This window comes from Etheostoma spectabile, chromosome 14 (assembly GCF_008692095.1).
Source record: "Etheostoma spectabile isolate EspeVRDwgs_2016 chromosome 14, UIUC_Espe_1.0, whole genome shotgun sequence".
Taxonomy (NCBI): domain Eukaryota; kingdom Metazoa; phylum Chordata; class Actinopteri; order Perciformes; family Percidae; genus Etheostoma; species Etheostoma spectabile.
Window position 1 is genome coordinate 22,581,623 of NC_045746.1, and position 11,682 is coordinate 22,593,304.

The window sequence follows — 11,682 nt, forward strand, 5'->3', positions numbered from 1 at the left end:
TTGCATAAACTACAATCAAATCTGAGATTTCTCAACGACAATCACACAAAAGAGACATATTTATCCATCTGTATCCATAGACTCCCATTCATTTTGCAGTGGACCGTGATGAATGGAACTTTGGTGGAACTACAACCAAATTTGGTACAATGGGGCTGAATAGGGAGTCAACAGGCTTTCCATAGACGGGCTTTGCTAATGTTCTACAGGGACAGGTAATCATCTCTGTTGTTTTAAGTTTGCTGACATATGTTATTATTATATTATCTACATCTATCCAGCAGAAATTGTCGTTACAAAAGAATAGAGCTAGCGAAAGAGTTTGGTGCTTATATTTGAGGTAATTATTAGGGATGAGCGAGTACAGCATTATCTGTATCTGTATCCGTACTCGGACTGGGCGGGCCTAAACCGGAATGGTCATATTTAACCCGGAAGTGGGTCGGGTTCTCTTGAAATGTGCGGGGGCTTTAACCGGTAGTTATTAAGCATGCAATTGATATGAGTTGATCAAAATTGTTATTTTATGCTGATGTTGAAAACTATTTACATGACAGCATCAGCTTCAGATCAATGGTGTTTCATGGTAACAAACAAACTATATACAGAACGTTTGCAACAATGAATACAACACATGCGGTTGCAATTATGAGTAAAATGTAATGACCAAGAGTTTCATACTCAATTAACTTTCTTTTTTTAACTTTTTATTTTTTTATGATCAGTGGATTTTTTTTGTTTTTGGTTCTTTATTATTTTTTTTATTTTTTTATTTCCACACAAGGTATATTGTGTGTGTGTGTGTGTGTGGTGTGTGTGTGTGTGTGGTGTGTGTGTGTGTGTGTGTGTGTGGTGAGTAGAGAGAGAACGGGGCGGGGGGGGCAGCTGCAGTAAAAAAAAAATCTCCGATGGCAGAGACGCAACGTGAGTCCATTTAAACCAAGCAGCACTTCTGAAACCCACGTTCACCAGAAATCCTAACTGGTTACTAATGTAAGGACTACAAACCCCACGGTTCACCCAGACAAATCTACTGGTTACGTATGACGGACTACAAACCCCACGTTCACCAGAAATCTACTGGTTACTATGTAAGACTACAAACCCCACGTTCACCAGAAAATCTACTGGTTACTATGTAAGGACTACAAACCCCACGTTCACCACCGAAATCTACTGGTTACTATGTAAGGACTACAAATCGAAGTTAAAAACAAACCTGAAGCTGAAGAAACCCTAACGTTAACGGAACATATCCGCAGACTGATGACTGATGGAGGGGGAGAGAGAGAGAGAGAGAAGAGAGAGAGAGCAGAGAGAGAGAGAGAGAGAGAAGAGAGAGAGAGAGGGAGAACATTTCTCCTTTTTCTGTGTGTGTGATTGATCCGAGCGGGTTTGTAGATGGGGGGGGCGCTGTTATTATCACAGAACGCTGCGCGGCCAGTTGAGGAGTTGTATTCAATCCGAGCACGGATATTGACTCATATTACTCAGATAACACTGGTACTCGGCAAAAGTGCTTTATCCGTACCGGATACTCGTTTCAGCCGGGTACTTGGATCACCCCTAGTAATTATACAGTTTTGGAAATCCCAGGATTGCTACAAAGCTATCGTAAGCTTAAATTGGCTGGCTGACTAAACAGGGAGGGAAGTTGCCACTGTGGCTTTTTTTAATATTTTGAGAGCAAATTGCCCCACAATATGAATACAGTTAAATTAAAACTTTTATTTTGTTAGTAACTGTTGTTGTATAATCGCCAATATTACACTCAATGGTTTGGTTTAACGTCATATTACTGGCATTTCAGTGATGCTTTGTGCCAATAATGACATAAACAAAAAAACAAACTGATGTAAAATTGCTTAATTTCACATCAGACATTGAAGATGCTTTTAAATAATATGACAACACTTTCAAATATTTCCCTTGTTTATTATCAGCAATTAGTCAAATACATATAAACAAACAGTAGGAAAAGGACAGAGTTCATCAGCGACTTGGTTTTTCACAAGGTTAAGAGTATCGCTTTTAGCCCACCCACAGTCACGCCCCCAGTATTATTTTTATTCTTTTCTTTTTTTTTTTTGCATAACATCTTGTGCATTAAAAAAAGGAAACACATTATGGTACATGAACAATAAATTAAAAAAAGAAATATTTAGCACCTTATTTACAACTCATATTCCAAGAGATATAAATTAAACATTCCGTCAAATTACCAGCAACAAACTATTAAAACAGACTATTAAACGGCCATTCTCTGGCAATGATATGATGTCTCATACTGATAAATAACGGTGTGTTCACTTTGGCTGGCTGGACTTTTAGCTTCAAAATACAAGTCAATAAATAAATACAATGATTTCTCCGGAACTGATTTTGTATCAGCAGAAAGAACTACTGATACAAGTTGATAGACAGAGACAGGACATCTCATGGAGACCTGTGTAAATTCAAAATGAGCCAAGAATCACCTTTTGGGTGACTGATAACAGATTAATAACTTCAATGTATACCTGCAGACTTAGGGAATTGTTGTAAAGAAAAAAAGCTATACTATATATGACTCACTAACATTTGTTACCAAACCCTGATGGCTTATAAATGGTTAAACATCATCAAAAGGGATCTAATAAGCACAAATAACATGTCCATTTTAATAACGTTATCGCGTGTGATTCATAAACAATTTAGACTGGATGCTGTGAACAAAACAAGTATGGAAATCTGAATTCTGGTTCGACCCTGATTCTGGGACCCGATCCTTTTAAAAAAAACATGCACTTCCTCTTTAAATGAAATGCTCTAGCCTCCCAAATTTCAAATGTCTGCATTTTCCACCCTAACGTTGCCTTCAAAACGGTGTGTGACTACCAAGGCAACATTCATGATACTTAAGTTTAAAGTGGGGCAATTTTTATCAAGAAATAATAGATAAATAGTTACCAAAGTACCAGGTCAATGGAAATTTATACACGTCATGAACAATGTGTTCAGGCTGGTAACAAGAACAAGCATTTGTTTCTGGCTTTTCTTATTTTCACTGGGCCACTTGATTTAACAGTTAGTACCTGAAGGTTTTGAAAGAAACACAATGAATGTAAAGAGAGAGAGACAGAGAAGGAGAGTAAGTGTAAAGTCGTTTTCACCTCTGCAGCGGTCCAATCACTGCGTGAAGTGGCCTTGGATATCGGTTAGTAAAAGTGCGGACTATGCGGATGCATAGGGCCCCCACAGCCACTAGGGGGCCCCCAAGCTGCAAGTTCAACCACTACCAAGTAGACTTCTTTGTTCTACACATTTTAAAATAAACATGTTATTGACTTAGAGGAGCCTCATTGTTAACTGTTACTATCATAGTCTGTAGGTTTAAATTGCTTGGGTCAACTTAGTTGTTTTATTTGAATTTGAGAGGTTTTTTTACGAATCTAGCTTGTTTTCCTCCTAAAGTGTAACGGATTGATGCATCTCCACAGATCATCTATAAGGATCATCATAGTTTGACAAAATAGGGGCCCCCAAACAGCATCTTGCATAGGGCCTGCCAAAAGCTAGAAACGGTCACACACCTCGCACTCAATCTGACGCCTGAAAGGTGTGTGGAGAAGGGCACCCCCCCACGCACACACTTTATCAAGCCAATGGCCAAGTATGTGGATGTCAGAAGTAGTTGTGTGAAGAATGATAAAGACAACGGGGGGTGCACAGGGCAAAGTCTATTACCATGACTGTTGGAGAGTATGTGCTTGTTTTCCACATTACTTGTGTTTAGACACAAGAGTTGTTGGACATAGGTGGAGACATTGAGATGCAGCCAGGAGGAGACTACCACGGCCATGCAGAACACTTTGGCCTTCAGACAGTCGGGCAATCCATTGCATGAACTACTTCATTAAAAGCATACCGACACCTTTAAGAAGGAAGGAATTTTGATTACTAATTTTAATTCTTGAATGTATGGCTTCTGACATTTTTCAGTGCAAAGTCTGACACCTTTCTTAGTCTAACTCAGAATTCAGATTTATTTCAACTGACTTCAATGATGAATGTCTAAACTCAAATGTCACAGGCCTTTACACATACCAACCTACATATTTTAAGCAAAGAGTCAAAAAAAATGATCCTCCATCAGGTTGTTTACTTTCCTTCTTCCCATATCACAGCTAAAGGGTTTCATAATGGAAGGGGTTTCTATCAGGGCGTTTTCACACCTGTAGTTTGTTTGCTTTGGTCTGAATCAGTTGGTGAGTTAGTAAACCTGGAGCGCTTTCCTTCGGTTGTTTTGGTTTGGTTTCACACCTGGAAAAATCCAAGCGTACCAAATTGCGTGATTACAAATTAGGCAAAAACGTCCAGCCCTCCTATTGGTCGGATATGTCTGGGGACGGGAGCAAGAAAGTAAATACAGAAAGAAGGGCCTGTCTTTTGGTCTAGTGGTTAAACCAGCTCATTTCATTAAAATGATCAGACATTGTTTGAGACATTACTACGTCTGCTCTGGTCACCGAGACAAGTTACTACGTCTGCTCTGGTCCCCGAGAGACGTTAATACGTTTGCTCTGGTCAACGGGAGATGTTACTACGTCTGCTCTGGTCACATAGACTTCACTCTGCTCCAACTTTAGCGGCAGTTGGTTTGACCACGGAGATACGAGTGACAGACGGCGAGCTTGACCCCAGTCCATTTGTGTGATAGAAACACTGAAAGCTGCTACAGGTTGCTGCTCTATCTCATCGCAGACTGCTGAAAACACCTGACTACAGGAGACATTAGCTCAGATTGCTAAGCTACCTGTCTACAGGACGCATTAGCTCAGACTGCTGAACACACCTGACTACAGGAGACATTAGCTCAGACTGCTAAGCTACCTGACTCCAGGAGACATTAGCTCAGACTGCTGAGCTACCTGACTACAGGAGACATTAGCTCAGACTGCTAAGCTACCTGACTACAGGAGACATTAGCTCAGACTGCTGAGCTACCTGACTACAAGAGGCATTAGCTCAGACTGCTAAGCTACCTGACTCCAGGAGATATTAGCTCAGACTGCTAAGGTACCTGACTACAGGAGACATTAGCTCAGACTGCTAAGCTACCTGACTACAGGAGGCATTAGCTCAGACTGCTAAGCTACCTGACTACAGGAGACATTAGCTCAGACTGCTAAGCTACCTGACTACAGGAGACATTAGCTCAGACTGCTGAGCTACCTGACTACAAGAGGCATTAGCTCAGACTGCTAAGCTACCTGACTCCAGGAGATATTAGCTCAGACTGCTAAGGTACCTGACTACAGGAGACATTAGCTCAGACTGCTAAGCTACCTGACTACAGGAGGCATTAGCTCAGACTGCTAAGCTACCTGACTACAGGAGACATTAGCTCAGACTGCTAAGCTACCTGACTACAGGAGACATTAGCTCAGACTTGCTGAGTTTGTATAGTTGGTGCGGTTTGAGTACAGATCACGTTCTCAACACAAACAAACCACTCTAGAGTTCGATTGACAGCATATCGAGACCACCTCTTCAAGCAGGTCTTGGTACGCTTGTTTAATCCGCTTTTGGTGCGCACCAGAGTTTGATTTCTGCATTCTCATCTGCCCAAACGAACCGCACCCGCGGGGCAAACAAACTCTAGTTCGATTCAGCTGAACTAAGCGTGTGAAAACGCCCTTGGTGCTATTATGGCCCAAAATCATGCCTGACCCTACATCAACTGCATAGTTTCTATCCAAGCCAGAACAGGGGCAGCAGTTTTGGTCCTGTGCTCGATTAAAACCCCCAAACTTTTTAATCCATGCATGTAAATTGAGTAGATATCCAGAAGAAGGTGGTCACACACAGCCCAATCATTATTCATGACATTACACAGACTATGTGGTCTGCATTGGGGGGGGGGGAAAAACAACAACCATGACAAACATTGGGAAATTTGCACAGAACTAAACCGATTGAAGCCCAGGGGAATTTTAAGAAATGACAGGCCAATCAGGAATCAATGACAGCAATGTCTGTCAATAATTAATAAAAGTCATAGATCACGGTCTTAAGCCACAGTCAGACAATCTTGAGAGAATAATTGAACTCAGGCAGCGTTTGGGACGTGTAGCTGTACATACTAGAAAGGTAAAGTTAAGAGCTCAGAAAAAAATTCCTATTTACATTTAGTCCCATTGTATCACACATAAGAGGTAATAGAAGAAACATATAAACAGACATTGGTGAGTTCTGTCTGTTCTGTCTTTTTTTTTTTACATTTCTAGCACAAGACTGTACACCATCTTGTATTGAGAGAGGCAGTTTCCTATGGCGAAGCTAGACATAAGTACATATCATGCTGCACTAATATAGTGCAAAATTATGCCTGAAAACGGAGAAAGGAGAGACAGGCAGAAGTGATAATGCTCTGGGAATCATGACGTTACTACGGTATGTTCTCTGGTGTTCTCGTTCTTGTGAGACGGACCCAAGCCACATTCACACAGACGCATCGATCTGTTCTTAATGACACAAAGACTGACAAGTGTCCTTGGTAACCTACATGATCCCACTCAGCTGTGACAAAATTAATAAAAAGACAAATGAAGATTTGTGCTTTTAGAGCTTATCTTTGTTTTGGTTCCCCCCCACCCCCTTCCCAACGACCATTAATTTGGATGTTACCGGCGGTAGTAGATGGCAGAGAAGCAAAGGCAAACTTCCAGAAGAAGATAAAGAATTAATGAAGGCTCTTGTGAAACAAAGTATCAAAATGGAAATTAAAAATAGAGGACGGCAACACCAAGGCTGCTAATGGACATGGATTCTGGTTCTTGAACTTTGAGGTTTTTTTTTTTCTCTTTCTGGCAGAATCATCCCCCCGTGGGGTCCAAATGAAGGTTGAACAATGCCCAGCGGCAGCCCTGACATCAAGGGTTTCCATAGTAACCCTGTGTGTCCTGCAGTAGGACGAATGTCTGTAGGTCACTGTGGTCAGCAGGAAGACTTCTACATGTCGGCGTCTCCGTCGTAGGCCAGAGTTAGCGGCTTCAGTCTGTTGTTCATCTGCCGTCGCTGCGGCTTCTTTGGCTTTTTGCTACAAAAAACAAGAGGGAAGGCATGTTTAGAGACTCAGACCCAACCGTTCAGCTTCCATCCTGCAGAGGCTCCACGCAGAGCTTTAGCCCTAGCCTACATAAGTGGCCTGGAGTTTCTACTTGTGCATTGGCGTGTGCGTAGATCTCTTAGATTTTAGAGAATAGCAGGGCTGGTGTGTGTGTGGGTGTGGGTGTGGTAGAGAGTGAGAGAGTGCCATCTTCAGAGTGAGGACCGACTCTAGAGTCATGGTGAGAGAAACAAAGTGTCTCCCCTGTGCTTGGGTAAAATCTGTAGCAGTCCTCTCCTTGATTTCATGTTGTTTATGGAGAAGGAGAACCAGGAAATGATTTTGGAGAAAATGCAGCGCTACCAAGCCACGACCGAGCAACGTGCCTCGCCGCGACGTGTAGTTACATTTCTTAAGAGGTGCACCGTAGGGTCCAGCGTAGGGTCGGGATCTCCACATATCTACACTCACCTATAGGATTATTAGGAACACCATACTAATACTGTGTTTGACCCCCTTTCGCCTTCAGAACTGCCTTAAATCTATGTGGCATTGATTCAACAAGGTGCTGAAAGCATTCTTTAGAAATGTTGGCCCATATTGATAGGATAGCATCTTGAAGTTGATGGAGATTTGTGGGATGCACATCTAGGGCACGAAGCTCCCGTTCTACCACATCCCAAAGATGCATATTGGGTTGAGATCTGGTGACTGTGGGGGGCCATTTTAGTACAGTGAACTCATTGTCATGTTCAAGAAACCAATTTGAAATGATTTGAGCTTTGTGGCATGGTGCATTATCCTGCTGGAAGTAGCCATCAGAGGACGGGTACATGGTGGCCATAAAGGGATGGACAGGGTCAGAAACAATTGGCACTAAGGGGCCTAAAGTGTGCCAAAAAACTCTAGTGTTGTGTGGCTTCACAAATGCTTATCTGCATACCTCGGTTGTAACGAGTGGTTATTTTTCACACCATTCTTTGTAAACCCTAGAAATGGTTGTGCGTGAAAATCAGATTTGGAAATACTCAGACCGGCCCGTCTGGCACCGGCACCAACAACCATGCTACGCTCAAAATTGCTTAAATCACCTTTCTTTCCCATTCTGACATTCAGTTTGGAGTTCAGGAGATTGTCTTGACCAGTACCACACCCCTAGATGCATTGAACCAACTGCCATGTGATTGGTTGATTAGATAATTGCAATAATGAGAAATTGAACAGGTGTTGGTAACAATCCTTTAGGTGAGTGTATGTACACAACTACAACGTTGACTTAACACAGAACCATAAATCACGCTTTAAGGCCAATTTATGCTTCTGTGTAAACCGACCCTGCGCTGGACCCTTTTACCGTAGATTGAACCTCTCAAGAAATTAACTACATGCCGCATTGATGCACGTTGCTCAACATTAAATCAATGAGAGGGTTAACTTTTCCTGCTACATATTTCCCACCGTGGTCAGAAAGCACAGGGGAGACACATTGTTCCTCTCACTATGACTCTAGAGTCAGTTATCGCTTTAAAGGTTATTGCCAAAATTCCCTCACTCGCTTGACCACACACTCCCTCCGCGCACACACATGCCGGCCCTGCTATTCTCTTAAAGAGACTGACACACCCACCAAAGCACAAGTATAAATTTCAGGTCAATCACATAGGCTACGGAGAAAGCTCCGTGTGGACTCCGGCAGAAGCATAAATCAAGCTTTAACCTTTCCCAACTAGAGCGTCCTTCACTGTGAGAGGCATACCTATGTTCCACATTCCTGACTTGCCTGGTCAGGTTGCCCTCTAGTTCATGGACCTTTGCATTTACTCCAAATGTGACTTCCATTTCATTCAAACCTTTCCAATAATGGGTTAGAATAGAATGGAATTTTTGAAATAAGTTTTTTTTTACCTTCCCAAAAGTCATTAGATTCACTAAGATGTGACAGTCACATTAGATGAAGTCCTCTAAACCTAATAACAAAATATGTTGTTTGCCCATAATGACTCATAGGATGTTTGACTTTGTTTTGTAAAATTTGTTTTTGAGAAATCCACTCAAACTTACGACAAGGAGAATGACTTGAGTGTCTACGTGAAATGTGTATGGAGGACCACAAGATGGCAGCAGAGGAGAGATAATACATATATGTACATATATATGTCTGTGTCCTGGGAACCACTCAGGGCAGCAGCTATCATTAACAATGAATTTGGGGAGGGGGGAGGGATGATCTTTAGACCACAAAGAGGTCTCTATCACTGCATCTGCTGAATTATTTTTGTCAAAATGTATCCCCCCTGAAAGTTATCAATGCTGCTTCACCAATGTGAATATATATATATACCTAAAATAGAAGTATTTAAAAGTAAATAAAGCAATAAAGTGAACACATAGCGCCATAGAACGAGATGGGCGCTGGCAGCCAGCGGCAGTTGTTCAGCTGCCAATAGGGGACTGCGACCCGGCTACAGGTGCTGCCAGATGATGGTCCTCTCAGGGGCCGTGCTAGTGGAGAGTAGCCAAAAAAAAGTCTGAATCATGTGGCGTTGACAGTTGAGTTTAGGCCCCCAAAGCGACTCGTGGCTGGGTTGGATTAAAACACTCCCGAGGAGCCAACAAGCGTTTCCTGGGTGATATATATATATATATATATACACACACACACACACACACACACACACAAACACACAAACATACATACACACCTGAACTCACATTAATACCTGGACACTTGAACACTTGACTCGACGCTGATACTTGACTGATATTTTATGGTAAATGTCTTTTTATGTATTTTTATAGCCAAAGGTTTTTTTATTGTTATTATTATTATTATTATTGTAATTATAATTATTATTATTATTATATTATTATAATTATATTATAATATAATATTATATTATAATTATTATACTGTTATTATTGTTATCTTTATACTGTCTTTTTCTTTTTCTGTACTGTATTCTTCTTGCTAAAACAGATGCTGGAAATTTAAATTTCCTTGCGGGAGTCATCCCAAAAAGATTAATTAAGAGAAGGCAAGTTAAGTAAGTCTAAATGTACAGTGTGTGTGTGTGTGTGTGTGTGTGTGTGTGTGTGTGTGTGTGTGTGTGTGTGTGTATATATACCGTATATACAAAGCATAAAAAGAGCCAACTTATAAAGTGCAGTCTCAGTAAAGCCTGCAGGGATGTGATGTGTTGGATGGACTGCTCACCTCCAGGAAGTGATCCACTGATATGAGTGAACAGGCACTGGATGTGTTTGGGAACAAATGAATGTCAGGCACAGTGAGTTACAGGAGTGAGGTGAGGCCCTGGCTAAGTGATGAGAGTTTCAAAGGGAGGTGGTGGGGGTGGCAGAGACTGCTGCTGTGGTTGTTGTGTTGGTGGAGGCTGTTGGAGCAGCGTATCACATTGCTGCTGCTGCTGCTGCTGCTGCTGCTGCTGCTGCTGCTGCTGCTGCTGCTGCTGGCTGCTGCTGCTGCTGCTGCGTCTGTTGCTGCAGCATTTGGCCGTGCCGCTGTAACTCATCTTGCTCTAGTTTCCGGCAGGCAGGACAGGTGTAAGGCACTGTGTAGCTGTTTGGGTCCATCCAGTAAACCCCGTCTGAGGGGGACTTGGAACTTGACTTGCCGCAAAGGCAACATTCGCAATTACTGAGCAGGGAGTATGAGGGGGAGACAAAAAAAGTAATGAAATGAAGGGACAAATGATGAGGGAACTCAAAGTGAAATGAGAAATAAAATGAACCGGATAAATGAATAAACACAAGCAGTGATGTAATGGAGGTTAGACCAGTGGTGGAAGAAGTACTCAGATCCTTTACTTCAGTAAAACCCCTGCATTGTAAATGTTACTTAAAGGGTAACTACCGTTTTTTCAACCCTATTTTCCGATGTGTATATGTCTAAGTGACTGATGGGAACAACAATCTTTGACATCGGTCCAGTATTAAGAAAGATCGCAGCAGTCGGCAGCGGAGAAACACGCTACAATGTAAGTTAATAGGGAAATTGTCCAGCTTGTATTTACCTTTCAAAAGTGCTTGCTTTGCCAGGCTCAGATAAATATTTAAGTAGGTATCTGACAACATTATGGAAAGGGATTTTAAGGTTTTCAACCTTTCTGTTAAAGAGTAAGATCTTTTTTTTAAACATAAAACCATCTGGGAAACTGCGTTCGCTAAACCCACCAGACTCAATCTAAATAAAATGTAATTTTAGCATCTTAAAATTCACTTCATTGAAAGTCGACCAAACCAAAATAAAACTATGAATTGTGTTTTAGGTTGTCTTTCCATTTTTGCAACCATAACTACTCTAGTTTTGGCTGAAATAAACACACAGTATACCTATTTACATATGAAAATACGTTGGCTCTATACATGCTAAAAGTATTGCTTTTTTAAATGGAGTCTGGTAGGGTAAAGGACTATTTCTGAAGGGATCCTTTCCATAATATTGTCAGACACACGCAAAACAAGCACTTTTCAGAAATTCATGTAAATTAATGTGTAACACACTTTATCATTGAGTGCTAGATAAGACTCAAATACATTGCAATATATACATACATATTTATATATATATATAT

The 11,682-nt window shown here is 41.4% G+C and overlaps 1 protein-coding gene and 1 long non-coding RNA gene across 3 annotated transcripts in view; one reads left to right on the plus strand and one right to left on the minus strand.

The window, feature by feature from the left end:
* The first annotated feature begins 3,321 nt into the window (after nucleotides 1-3,321).
* LOC116701556 (uncharacterized) overlaps nucleotides 3,322-11,682 on the plus strand; it is an 11,141-nt gene continuing 2,780 nt past the window's right edge. Inside the window, exons 1-2 of the long non-coding RNA XR_004334943.1 lie at nucleotides 3,322-3,563; nucleotides 4,419-4,423. This is a non-coding gene — a long non-coding RNA (uncharacterized LOC116701556). The remainder of the gene's footprint in view (nucleotides 3,564-4,418; nucleotides 4,424-11,682) is intronic.
* thsd7aa (thrombospondin, type I, domain containing 7Aa) overlaps nucleotides 5,998-11,682 on the minus strand; it is a 213,050-nt gene continuing 207,365 nt past the window's right edge. The window contains exon 28 of one of the 2 annotated variants that reach the window (XM_032535292.1): nucleotides 5,998-7,081. In XM_032535292.1, coding sequence (XP_032391183.1) covers nucleotides 6,994-7,081 — 88 coding nt within the window. In that variant the 3' untranslated portion in view covers nucleotides 5,998-6,993. Of the gene's footprint in view, nucleotides 7,082-10,304; nucleotides 10,746-11,682 lie in introns of those variants that run through there. The other variant, XM_032535291.1, reaches the window with a different exon arrangement.